At 39.1% G+C, this 13,826-nt stretch overlaps 2 protein-coding genes across 7 annotated transcripts; one reads left to right on the top strand and one right to left on the bottom strand.

The window, feature by feature from the left end:
* The first annotated feature begins 159 nt into the window (after positions 1-159).
* LOC105157936 (Mitochondrial substrate carrier family protein) lies at positions 160-4,490 on the top strand. The gene is made up of 6 exons (XM_011074474.3): positions 160-428; positions 701-853; positions 1,249-1,343; positions 2,518-2,851; positions 3,065-3,302; positions 3,790-4,490. Exons 1-6 carry the CDS (start codon positions 387-389, stop codon positions 4,038-4,040), a joined length of 1,113 nt encoding a protein of 370 aa, XP_011072776.1. The 5' UTR covers positions 160-386; the 3' UTR covers positions 4,041-4,490.
* A 319-nt stretch (positions 4,491-4,809) lies between these two features.
* PUM5 (pumilio 5) lies at positions 4,810-13,559 on the bottom strand. Of its 6 annotated transcripts, XM_020692376.2 has the most exons (11): positions 12,218-13,547; positions 10,816-11,557; positions 10,576-10,659; positions 10,137-10,509; positions 9,886-10,027; positions 9,662-9,769; positions 8,722-8,934; positions 8,389-8,499; positions 7,006-7,200; positions 5,225-5,396; positions 4,810-5,085 (listed from the first exon to the last, which is right to left on the bottom strand). In XM_020692376.2, the coding sequence occupies exons 1-11, from the start codon at positions 12,833-12,835 to the stop codon at positions 5,063-5,065; spliced, it is 2,781 nt and encodes a 926-aa protein (XP_020548035.1). In that variant the 5' UTR covers positions 12,836-13,547; the 3' UTR covers positions 4,810-5,062. The 6 variants fall into 6 exon arrangements, with proteins under 6 accessions (XP_020548035.1, XP_011072780.1, XP_011072778.1 ...); XM_011074478.3 differs by having other exon boundaries at positions 10,576-11,557; positions 12,218-13,548; XM_011074476.3 differs by having other exon boundaries at positions 10,137-11,557; positions 12,218-12,885; positions 13,371-13,548.
* Between the last annotated feature and the right edge of the window lie 267 nt (positions 13,560-13,826).

The raw sequence follows: 13,826 nt of genomic DNA, 5'->3' as shown, positions 1-13,826 counted from the left end.
TATTCAAATTATTTAATGATTAATCATAAAAACTTTAAGATAATAAAAAAAGTATTAAATTCAAATAAATAATTGAAGAGTGTGTTAATAATTAATGACAGCAAACATATTGTAGTATTAAAGCAATTAGTTAGAAAGAGGGGAAAAAGAAAAAATTAAAGGGAGGTGGATTTAGCATTTCAAGAAAGAAACCCTAAAGACTGGAGAAAATGTTGAATACTAATCTCACACCAAAACTTCAAAACCAAAAGCCTGCACCACAGCCACTGTAGCTGTTCCTGTTTGCGGCAAAACAACAAACACCTAACCATAAATATCTCTTTCTCTCTTGGTGGTGTTGTTTGCTGCGGTGGGCGGGAGACTGGAGACTTTCCATTTCGTGCCAGATGATCCAAAAGACTCCGGCCCAGACCCAGCATCACCACCAGGCACGTCTCTTTCTCTCACTTGTCTGCCTTCTATTTCTAATCTTCTTTCCCCCTCCACCTTTACAATATTTATTATAACAATCACGTGCTGTGCTCTTTCTTTTGTTTTTCTTCCCTTCAATCCCTCATCATATTCATATTAGAACCAAGTATACAACTGCTGCTATCTGCATTCAGGATATGGACTGCTTTTTTTAATAAACAATTTCTTCGCTTTCTTCTTTCCTTTCATCTATTGTTAATTTGTAATGGCCATGGAATCTGAATCGCAGAAGAAAAGCTACTGTGTTATGGAAGATATTTATGGAGTGATGATGGTGCCCAAGGAGCTACAACTCCAGCTTCAACTCCATTCCCTTTCCCATAAAAAGTCCTCACCTTTCCACCTTCAGCTTCGTGCTCCCGATCTTGGACGAGCGTTTCAGGTCCGTCACCCTCTTTTTCTATTTTATTTCTTTCTTCACGTTTCTTCTCCTTTCCTCCCTTTCTTCTTGTTCAATTATCCATTCCAGATTCCGTCTTTTCCACTTGCTTTCTCGTTCATTATTTTGAGTTGTTTTTTCCCCTTACTTTTCACTCCTGAAAGCAGTATATTCTAGAAGTTTAGACCCTTTTTGCCAATCCACGCCCTTTTGGAGGACACCTGTAATGGGTTTGTCCGTTACATGCATATATACATACATATATATATATATATATCTATATATTCTGCTTAACCAAGTTTGGACCATTTTGCTTCCCATTGCATTTCTACTCATGGTAGTGAGAGAACCCCAGAGAAGAGGTGTCTGAATAAATAAACTTCTTTGATTTAATCCAGGATTTGGTGAAGACTAGAGAAGTTAGCGAGTTCCTTAGTGGGGCTTTAGCAGGGGCCATGACCAAAGCCATCCTTGCCCCTCTTGAGACCATCAGGTTGGTTGCCTTTCTGGTATATAGCATGATCAATATATCCAGCCTCCCATTTATTCAGAACCTACATGCGAAAAAAGTTCATATACTCTGTCTCTGGTTGAAAACATAATAATTTCGTATATAATGATACTCCTGAGAGTATTAGCTATCATATTTCAAGTTAGGTACGATTATCAGTTTTAATATCAAAAGTTCTGAAAAGTAAGAGATGAAATGTAACATCAGTTCTAATATCAAAAGTTTTCAGAAGGAAGAGATGAAATGTAATTGCTTACTTTTCTTCTCTCCAAAATTGGCCAAAGCAAACAATTGCATTTCTACTGGAAAAGATTAACTTTCTCTTGATTCTTGTTCAACATTTGGAACATATGCAAAGTCACAACTTATGATATTCAACAAGGTTCTAATTTGGGTGACAACTTGATTTCCTCAGTTGAAGAGTTGTTCCTGATCTTTAGCTTTTCTCTGGAATGGAATTGGATAGCACCTCTGGGGTTATTCTATTGTATCACGCAGAAAATATTTACCCTCTCCACTCCAAAAGGAGAGGATTCTGTTGGGGTGGTGGTGGTGTTTTCATTGCATATGCTGCAGCTGCAGCATCCCTTGCAGAATATAGACCAAATATAGCAGAAAAAACTAACTTACATTTGCCACATTGGAGTATTATACTGTTTTAGAATGTTATCATCTGTCAACTGACTTAAGAGGCATTTTCTCTATTTCAGACTTCCAAAGTTTATCTTTAGCTATGTTCTTGTATTTTTTTAAATAAAAATATATTAGCCATGAATCTAAGATCTTCTACTATGTACACTATGACATAAAATCCAGATTCTGACCTTGCCAGTTCTATGATACTCTTGAGTTTGGTTTTCAAGGTAGGTTTTTGAATTTGAACTCTGACTTCATGGCAGTATTGAGGTTCCAGTGATAAACTCTGGCACATGTTGAAAATGTTCATTAATTGTCAACTGCCTTTTCTTGGTTTGCACATGATTTTTTTGGTGATTTGACAAACTTGTGGTTTTAGCATTACTGTGCTGCAGGTACCACGAATTGAAACCTGTCTATGATTTTACCTTTTAACGTTCTCAAAGTACCTTGTGTTGAATCAGTTATACTTGAATGTTAGATTTCAACAAATCCTTTTCTGATACTTTGAAAGATGCAGGACAAGAATGGTGGTTGGTGTTGGATCTAAAAACATTTATGGTAGCTTCGTTCAGATTATTGAACAACAGGGTTGGCAAGGACTCTGGGCTGGAAATGCAATAAACATGCTGCGCATAGTTCCCACCCAGGCAATTGAGCTAGGGACATTTGAATATGTTAAGCGAGCAGTGACATCAGCACAAGAGAAATCGAACCAGACTGGAAACCTAAAGTTGAACATTGGACATCTCAGTCTTAGTTTTTCTCTATCCTGGCTGTCTCCCGTAGCTGTTGCTGGCGCAGCTGCTGGAATTGTTAGCACCCTTGTGTGTCATCCTCTTGAAGTTTTAAAGGTATGTGCTCATGGACTTGTCTCTTTGAAGAAAAAGTAAAGGGAGAAAGAAGTCTATACGGGTAGTAGCTGTCTAGCTGATACATAATTCGCCTCATTTCTTTTTTCTTTTCTGCTTTGTTTTGGCAAATTGTTGCCTGTTTTTATCTTATTATCAAAGGCTTATGATCAATTTTTATTCTCTTTATGTGGTTGCGTCTTTTACCTTATACAGGACAGACTGACAGTGAGTCCTGAGCTATATCCCAATCTGAGTATTGCAGTACACAAGATTTACAAGGATGGTGGAATTGGTGCTTTATACTCTGGGCTATCACCAACATTAATTGGCATGCTCCCTTACAGCACATGTTACTACTTCATGTATGAGACAATGAAGAAATCATACTGCTTCGCAAAGAAAAAAGAATCTTTAACTCGTGCAGAGCTGCTCTTAGTTGGGGCTCTTTCTGGTAACTTCTTGGTTTCAGCTGTTCCTTTTTGTGCCTGCATCAACAGAATCTCTGTTTTTACTACTGTTTGTACTTGAGAATTCGCCTAGTCTTCATGTCCTATAAACCAAAGCAATCTGTTGACATCCCTTTCAGGGGTCAAAAGTCAAAGCAGTTTGAAACTACAGTCAGTACATGTGCTGTGAATGGTTTGGAGGAGAAATTGAAATAACTTGTTGCACTGATTTAACCAAGTCTAATACCTCTCTACTATCTTGTGTTTAACCTACACATGTGCTTTCCCTCACTGTTGCATTATCTACTATCTTCAGTTTAATCTACACGTGTGCTTTTCCCGTCACAGGTTTTTAAAGCATGCAGCGTAACGGTCTAGAGTAGTCACTTGGGAAACTATAGCAATATATTGCCGATTTTTGCTATCTATGGTTGATTTGCGGCTAGCACACAAAATATATGATCTCTTAACTTGGTACTTTATATCTTCCAGGCTTGACAGCTAGCACAATAAGTTTCCCCTTGGAGGTTGCAAGAAAACGGCTGATGGTAGGAGCTCTGCAAGGTAAATGCCCACCTCACATGGCGGCTGCACTGTCTGAAGTTGTGAAAGAGGAGGGTCTGATAGGTCTTTATAGAGGTTGGGCTGCTAGCTGTTTGAAAGTCATGCCATCCTCTGGTATTACTTGGATGTTCTATGAAGCTTGGAAAGAGATATTGCTCGTTGAAAGACCACGACCCTGACAACTTTGCTAGAAGACAAGCAATATACTCTTAACTCTTAAGAAGCGAAAGCATATTTTCTTCGTCAGAAGGCATTAAGTGCACATGGGATTGGTAGGAGCTGTGTTTGGAGTGCCAGGCAACTTCAACGGGAGTGAAGTTGGTGATACGTTTTGCTTGCTTCAGGCAAAAGGACTATCCAATCATTTAATTCGAACTGGCGGCATCTTGTATTAATCAATTGGTGTTGGCTCCATTTCAATGTGTTCCAACAGAAATTTTGTTTCAAGATGAATATTGAAAAACACCTGAATTATTGACTCGCATGCCTTGCGGGAGATGGGAAGGGGAAAGATAGTGATAGCAAAAAATGTGTGTAGTAAGGGATGCTCAACTCGATTAGTTGGGAGACATTGCAACCTGAATTTGTTTCGCTGTTAAAAATAACATGGGTAATATGCTTATTTATTAGCCCAATCTCGGCCAAAGAGTTGCAAAACTTGTTTGTAGTCAACTTATGATGGAAGTTAGTCGGATGATTTGTTGATGAAGGTGATAGGTCGGCTTCTCGACTCGTGTGTAAGCCTGTCGCTTTACTTTGTAGTTGGTTTAGCTATTTATTTCCCGTTTCCATCAAACGTCTTTCATGTTCCTGCTGCTTTATTTGCCTGACATCACATGAATGCTGCTGATTCGTCAATCCACGAGAGATTTTTGGAATTCTCCATGTTTTTGCATCTCCAATTAGTTCGATCAAGACAAATCCCTGTTTGATTCATGCAGGACGAGATGCCACAAATCTATAAACTACTTATCCAATCACTTTATTATTTCTATCACACCAATACATTTTCTCAATATATACTACACAACATTTCCTACATTTTCAATATGATTTTCTCCTAAAAGTAGCATTAGATGTCTGCCACATATTCAGGACCAGAGGAGGAAGATATTTGCTAACGTCTGTTGCCTGGTGGCACCTCCAACTGATGGTGCACCCGCCGTCCACCAGGAACAAGTTCTTGGCACTTAAAGGAAGCCTAAGGCTGAGGTATCCCATCATCTGCATGCATCGATTAACGCTCAGTAATAATCACAATGATGCTACCAGAGTTGCAGGAGAACCCCACGATTGTGCTGCATGATTAAGCCCTAGAAGCACGGAAAAAGCCACAAAGTAAAACAAAGGAAGATGGCCTGACCTTCACAAGTCATCTGTTCAAAGCGTGCAACTATGTGTTTCCCGTAAGTATATTTCTTCAAAGCAACAAGATGAAGCCGAACTCGACCAAGCAATGTTTCCCTTTGCTTATCATTGCTAATATCAAGAATCTTCTGGACTACGTAATTTGCAAACTGGTCCTTCATCATTGTCTAAAATATGAAAGGGAACGCATATTAACAGAAGCATATATGTGCAAAGAATCAAGCAGCCACAATAAAGCAAGTAAAACTTTAACAGAGAAAAGCCAATAAATACTGTTAGAAATTCTACTAGAAGCATTCCATCACCCGTTCGGAGATAGCAAAAGTATTGGTTAATCACCACAGCTTCCACAATAACCTAATGTTTCATCACCTTGAAATCTCTATCATCAGAAAGTTCGACGACCAACATAATTCCCTGGTAGAGTTGACTAGGTAGTTACAAGTTTCCAATTCTGTCCTTCTAATGTTCAATTTCTTCCTTGAGTTCATCTGCCAGACACACATTCATTTTTCTAAAAGCTTCTCATTTCCTTTTGATAACTCCTTCACAGGGGAAAGGCTATAAAAAGAAATCCTTTCCATAACAGGAATGCATACTTCTCTAGTAATGAACCGGAAACATGCTCAGCTTGTTTGGAAATAACAATAGGGTTTCATGCAATTTACCCCTCTTGTGATTTGCAAGTAATATTGCAAATGAACAAATTTCCTCCCTATAAAAAACAAAAGATAGCAATTAACCCCCTCAATCAATTTCATCTGGTCTTACTTAATTCAAGCGATAGCATACAAAAGATAGCAATTGACCTAGATTTTACTTAATTCAACTCATCAGTATAGATTTTAATTGTATATTTATGTAAATTTTAATAAGAACTGATATGTAATACACACACACACACACAGAGGGAGGGAGGGAGAAAACACGCCTTGGGACTGGAGGTGGAGTGGCGGTGACAACAATGACGATGACGGAACTGGAGGGAAAGGGAGGTAACAACGACAGGAGCTGGAGCTGGTGACAGGGGTGGAAGTGGGAAGGGGCGGCGATGGGGTTGGGGAAGGGCAAGGGGCGGCAATGACAGAGGGTTGCATTTTTCCATATAGTAATACCCACCTTTTGTTAGAGAAATGCTCCATGCTAGTTGGTAATTTTCACAAGCAGATGCGTGCATGATGGAATTTGCTTTCTCCTAAGTTGTCAGATTTTAACCCTGCCACAAGTAGGGGGACCCAAGAAGACGCCACAACCCAGATAAGGATTGCTAAAAGATAGACTGGATAAAAGCAGCAAAGTTTCCTTAAGCAAGAATGATATGATCTTTTAAGCTTTTTCTCATTCAATACGGCTTTCAAGTGACTCCACACTAGTAGTGTAGGCCTTGTAACTCTTATGCAAACATTTTCCTAATGCTGTCAATAGGCCTATAAAGACTCAAGTTGTGTGACCACAATCAACAGAGATGGACTGGCCAACCAAAAAGTAGCTGTCAAGCTGTTCAAGAAGTGTGGGAAGGAAACTATTCCCGAGATTCCAGCCTAGAACTTCTGCTTAATTTTAAACAGTCCTCCATCTAAAACTCAGAACTAGTGCAATTCTCCTAAGCATTGACAGATTTCAGCACAACCTCGGGCAGGCTTCAGTTTTGCCCAGCCCATCTATATCCAAACAAATGAACGAATAAAGATATAACACTTGGCAGAGCTCTTCCGTGCTCTTTAATTCAACTTTACATACAAAACCAAAAGGGTGCTGCGAAACAGATTTCCTTACCAGTAAATTGTCATTGCCCTCAGATTGCACAAGAATCTCCTCAATCAAGACTTCCCGTTCAGCAGCATCACCAAAAGCTAAGCATTTCTCCACAACATTTGACGCATACTTATGCTGGCTCATCTGTACAATTTTCCCAGATAACTTGCTGATAATTCGACTCCTTTCAGATGGTCTCCCCCTTTCCAAAACATGCTGTAACAGAGATCAAATCTTTATGCTGGTATGATCCACTACTGAATTTAAAGCATATAAGACCAGTAACAAAGAAATCGGAGAAACGGGGCATAATTTTGCTCGAACTCAACCATCTTTCCTATTCCCTTGCTGATTTGATTATCATTAATCCAAGAGTGGAATCAATTACTCCACCAGAAGCATATGATTTGATTGATGACCCATATAACAATAGCCACAATCCTCCACCAGAAGTGCAATAGCATCAAACAAGGTAAATAATATAAAGGTCAGAGTGTAAGTGGAATGGGGATCGTTTACAATATGTGGGAAGGAGGAAATAGGGAAGTTTTTAGTTTAAAACACCATCTAGATTGATCTTTAGTTAAATTTCTCCACGTGGGAAATGATTACTGCCTGAATGAAACTGAAAAAGAAATGAGCATGCCCTCACACCCATTACAAAGTTTGGAACAACCCAAAAGCATGCTCTGCTAGAGAAAATGAAGCATCAAGGGTGGTCAAACAGCAAGCAACCTCTGGAATAATGCACATGCCCCAGAGCTCTACTCCTTAATCATTACAAAGAAATAAACAGGGGAAATCCATGTCATTGCATGAAAATCAGTTTCACACCATCATTACAGACATTTTACAGATTGAAGAAAATTGTATTAGTAGAAGAAAAATAAAATGCAAAGAAAGTGAAGAATGAAAAAATGTGGGATATTTGGAGTAGTTGAGGTCGCAATCACAATAGGATGGTCTCTATTGGCAGTCCCCTCACACTCTAGAGCCATGTGCATAAGAGTAATTTTCTAATCGAAATGCATTCAGGGAAGTGCAAATATAAACAGATCTGCAAGGATTAGTTTGAAGGGATTCGTCAGCAAGAAAGGAACTCGACCAACTTTTCACTCTACTGCCTCCAGTAAATATTCTCCGTCTAGAGATTCTGGATAACACATTTCCCCAGTTTTGTGTCTTTCGATTGTGCTTGGTCAAAGTTGAAATTTCTTAACCATGTTATCTTCAATTACAGTTAAAACCATGGTCTTAAAGAAAATAACAGGGCCTCTCCGGCCTAAATTGCTTGGAACTCAAACAAGAAGCTAGCAATCAACAGGAAGTCTTTTATATGGATTTGCTCTATATATAACTAGTGCTAACTTACAAATTAATAGAGGACGGGAACTGAAAACAGACCTGTGTAACATAGTTGCCATACTGATCATGAGCAAGATCATATGCAGATTCGAGTATCTCATCCACTATAGATTGACATTGTAAGTCATCCGAGCAATGCTCCAGCACTCTCTGCAAGAAGAGAAGGATTGAATAATTGCAGCAAATGTAAAAGTCATATTTCTTATTTTCTTATCTTCCTTACATGCAGGGCCCAAAGACAATGCACAGCTTTCCTAGTGAAATTTCATGCCAAAAATTTCAGGTTTAAAATATTGAACTAAATCCACCAAAATTCCTATATTGAATTACAGATGTCTTAGAGGCCCTTAAAACCCAAGAAAATACTTGTACCTGAATGACTCGGCAACCATAGGGATGGGTAGATAATATAGCTACTTGTCCTTGGAAGGCAGAGATGATAAATCCAATTCTTTCCGCAGGAACACATTCAATACATTTTTGTATCACATGATTTCCATTTTGATCTCGTACACATCTCATAACATGCCCATCAAGTTCGAGCACAAGTTGCGTCTTCTGGTCAACTTCAATAACCTCCAGCGCCTAAAACACAATAAGAAAATATTAATTCTGCATTTGTCAGATGCTATTCACATGGAAAATTTTGTAAACCATTTGAATTTATTCAATCTTGAGCATTAATTTTCCCTGAAGCTCATATAATACCAGATAATCCAAAAGGAATTAAATATGAGATAGAAGTCTTGAACAGATAGAAGAAGAAACTGAATACAACTAAAGTCAGAAAAGGATTACAAAAAAGCTACATGCAGTAGATAAGAGAACAAATGAGCAACTGCATTAACAAATAAATTATTTGTTACGAATAATTTTATTGGAGGAAATGCCAATTATGAAAACAATTTTCAGCAAGACTAGAAATTTGTTCAGAGAATGATTCATGAACAAACAATTTCAGCATTTGCATGCACACTCACTCCAATTAAGGTGTGTTTCATGGTAAAAGAGTGGAGTTCCATGACTTAGGTGAAATTGTTCACCCAAAATCACACCAAGACTTCATGCGAAAAAGGATTAAGAAAAGCACACTCCTGCACATTTTACAAAATCACGAAACACTAAGAACTACAGAGTAAAGAATGACTTTGAAAACTTCAAATTGGAAATGCATTGGTGACTGATAGGATGTGAAATTGAAAAAAGAAAGAAGCTGGGGGGGGGGGGCATATCTAAGATACATTATGTTAGATATATAGAATTTGAGGAATAGCTAACCATTAAGCATAGGAAGGATAAGAATTTCAGAGACCTTCTGTATAACACGGCAACCATACATTTGCAAACTTAAAGGTAGCATCTGCCCTGATAATTGGCTTGCAAGTTCCTTCCTCTGCTCATAAGTTCCATGCTCAAAGAACTGCAAACACAATATCATGGTTCAACTATACATGAATCATAGAGAAGGGAGAATTTACGACCCCACATGTGCCCCCAAATATTCAATTGACATTAAGAAGAACTGACAAAGTCTACCTTCTGAATAACATAGTTTCCAAAGACGTCTGTTATCAACTTTGAAGAATGTGGAAGAACTTCCTTAAAAACTGACTCCTTTTCTTCAACACTACAACTTTCCAACTTCTGTTGAATAAATCGACTCCCATGTTGATCAATGCTGAAGTTGAAAATGCATATTATGTCATTTTCTTTACTGGAGGAAATCGCTCAGCACTATAACAAAGGAGAAACAAAAGCAAAAAGAAAAAACCAGCACAAACGACTACCTGAATTCAACAATACGACCAACAATATCAGAGAGATCAATTCTCCTAGCATTGCTTGCTTTCAGTTCTTCAAGAAAAGAATGTTTTCTATGGTCAATGCTCTCAACTCCTCTTTGTCCTTGCCAACCAGCATAACCACCAACAGTTCTGGCTGAACTTTGAGAATGTCCAATATCATATCGTTTTCCCAATGAAGTTGAGCCTACGACTGGAGACTCTGGCAGGACTGAACTACCAAGAGGTGATGCTGGAAATTGAGGCACAAATCCCAGACCTGTAGGACTGCTGAGGTAACTGCTACCTGGTACCCCAATTTTCCTTGGACTTGGAATGCTGACACTCCCACTATGGGGTAACTGGAATTTCTGATCACCTGTATAAGCAGCAGTAGTTGGATTATTTCGTAAGGCAAAGGAATCAACTTGGCTGCTAATCATACCAGGTGATGGTAAATTGCTATACTGCAAAGCGACACCATATGGATCTTGCACAATTTGTTGGAAATACTGCATTGAAGGAGGATCTGAAAAGGTGGGGTGAGGTGTTAGTCCAGGATGGCCATAAAACCTGTTCAAGCTCTGCATAACAGACCCTTTTGAGACCCTTTCCCCAGTGGGAATACCGGCACTTTGAACACTAAAACTTTGTCCAGAATTGGCATTAAAATGAAAAGGAAAACCTGTATGAGGTGGATATCCAGCCAGGTATGGGGGAAGAAATGAGGAACCCATAGCATACCCACTGTACTGTGGAGAATACAGACCAGATGCACCGAAATTGGCATAAAAAGAATTTCCTGGAGCCATATAAGCTGGAGTAGTTGCATATAAAGGAGGAGGGACTCCAGGAACACGAGGAAGCTGGTGCATCTCTACCGAGGTGATCTTGAGATGTCCATGGGGGACTTTCTCCATGTGATTGGTATTTGCTCGCTGGCCAGTTTCTTGTACTTGAGACTTGGGAACATGGAAAACCGCAGAACGCCGAGAATAAGTATTCTTTAGATGCAACTCATTCTGCTCATCAAGTCCTAGTTCCAGTTTGTCTTGATCATCCTCCACTTTGTGAAGGTTTCTGGAAGCATCTGAACCAATAGCATCACCACTCACAAAATCGCTAGTAAAATATGCATCCTTGCTAGTTATTCCATCCTTCTCTGGGGAAAGAGACCTTCCTGGGGTATCCTGAGTAGAACTTATAGGAACGGAGGCTGTTGAAAGATCGATTGTTGCTGTTGATCCTGTAGAGATTTCAATTTTACAACCAGAACCTATGCCTGACTTTGGTTCAGGTGACTTCGAGCCTTTGTAGGAAAGTGAATCCAGTGACAGGCTTTTCAGATCACGGTCAGATGGGTCATCAACATGGCTTGACGGACGGCTCTGGCTAAATACAGGTGAAGGTGTTCGAGGAAAGTCCTCCTACAAATTGGAAAGACACAACCAAAAAGAAAAAGCTATCCTTTACAATATTGTTCAGAACTGATTTCTAATCATATACAAATTACAGATGATATAATTCTATGTACTTTCCATCATTTCATAACATCTCCATTCTGCGCAAGGAAATGCAGCTTCAGAAGAAAGTTTCAATTTTTTAAAGTTCTATTCACACATTCTCCCTCAGTCTCCTAATCCTCATCCTGTCTAGAAGAAGGTCGACAGAGAACAGTATATCCAAAGAGAATATGATGCGATGGAGAATAAACAAACAGAAGGTGTTTGATGAAGAAGTTTTTATCCATAACATTGGTTTCCGCATCTAACAAGCTCTTTCAACAGTTGTAAGCAGTTGAAGTATATTCAGCGAATATTTAAAGTAACAACAGAACAAGAACTATTAGGAGCAATAGGATTTTCTCAGAAATAAAAGAGGATGCGTTTATCATTTAAGAACAGGTTTCTCCAGCACGTGACAAATATAAAGAACATAGTTCCTTAAGCCTCCTGACAAACAAATAGGTGATAAGCTTGTGAATTCACATGATGGGTTTCGCCATTTTTAACAGACTTCCACTAGCAGCCTTATAAACCTGGCAAATAGCATAAAGAATTAGATATTCGGCTTGATACATCCAATACCTGTATAAGATCAACCAAACTTTTATGACGACCATTAAATGCCAATGTCTTCTGCTGAAGCATGAACCTACTACTTTTCGCTCTATCATCTGATGCTCCCTCGGGTGATCTATCGTCTTCAGGCTCCTCCTCATGAGTGGAAAGGGAGCTTCTGGGCACATAAACAGATCCAATGCCATGATCATCCACGTATGGTAATCTCCAGTTATTTCCGGAAACCCCAGCATGGCGTGGTAGGTGAATGTTTTCCGTCAAAATGGTAGGTGGAACAAGTGTTGAGTCCAAATTAGTATTCAAATGCTGGTATGTTGAATACAAGGAATCAGGTGGCAGCAGATGTTTGGACTGAAAATTTTCTAAGCCGGTGGTCAAAGTTGGGAAACTGGAAAGATGAGCAGAAGCCGCAAATGAGGTCTCCATGCTTGGAGGTGCACTACCACTGCGGTTGGGGGCAAGGTTAGTTGGATGTGTTTGAATGTTTTGTCTTCGAAGCAGCAATCCCAGTTCATCAGTTACCACAGTAGTGGGGGAGGAGGCGAAAGAAACAGTGGGAGTAGATGGTGGCCAGTTTGCAGGGGCAGCGGTGTCCACAATTCTCATAGGGTCTTCGGTTGCCATTACCAGTTGTATTGATGATGAGAAGGTTGTGAAGACTGATGTTCACATTTCTTAATTAGGGAGCAAATGTTAGGGTGAGTAAGAATAAGTGGGATGGCTTGTAACCAAAGAAACAGACATACATATGAAGATTAGTGAGTGAGGATAAATGCATAGCGTAATTAATTAATGATGATGAGAGCATATATGAGAGACAAAGATAGAAATTGCATATCGTAATTCAGAGGTGTTGGAATGATGAAGGCATCAATCATATTGATATAATATCTGGAATTCTTGATTAGACATGGTATGCTAGTCCTAGTAGTAGTAGTATATGGGGGGGGGGGGGATGTAATCGAGGAGGAGTCAGAAAAAGTAAAACATAGCAGAGAGAGAGAGAGAGAGAGAGAGAGAGCAGGAAGTTGAGCAGTGTAATGTAAAAAAGATGAGAGGGTTATTAGTTAGTAGGTAGAAGAAAAGAAGTCAAAACAAGAGAAATTGAGGAAGAAAGAAGAAGAAGAAGATGAATGATTGATGATGATATTTGACTCACCAGAGCTGAGGAGTTGAAAAAGAGAGAGAGAGAGATGGAGAACCCTCGGCCTCGGCCTCGGCCTCGACGATGGGAACAAAAAATGCCAAAATTCAGAGCTAAACAGAGAGAGAGAAGTTGAGTAGGGAGTAGTCTTTTTCTCTTCTGGGTCGGCACCTTTTATTACTATTATTATCTTTGTTAGTGTGTGTGTGTGTGTGCTTTGAATTCTATTATATTATATTATGAGATGATGCTTACAAAAATACAAATGTCGCTTCATAAACCCACCACACCACACCACACCACCCTCTTCGTCTCCCTCTCTGCCTTTTCTTCTTTTTCTTTTATATCTTCTTATTATTAATAAATCACATTAACACCCTTCTTTACTTTACTTTCCTCATTATTACTATCTATCTACCTTCTCTTTTCATCTCTATATTAATATAATTTTCATGGGATTAATAACAATTA

This window comes from Sesamum indicum, linkage group LG3, assembly GCF_026168435.1.
Source record: "Sesamum indicum cultivar Baizhima isolate 11 linkage group LG3, ASM2616843v1, whole genome shotgun sequence".
Lineage (NCBI taxonomy): Eukaryota > Viridiplantae > Streptophyta > Magnoliopsida > Lamiales > Pedaliaceae > Sesamum > Sesamum indicum.
Note: the sequence above shows the minus strand (reverse complement) of the source record. Positions and strands in the feature narration are given on the sequence as shown.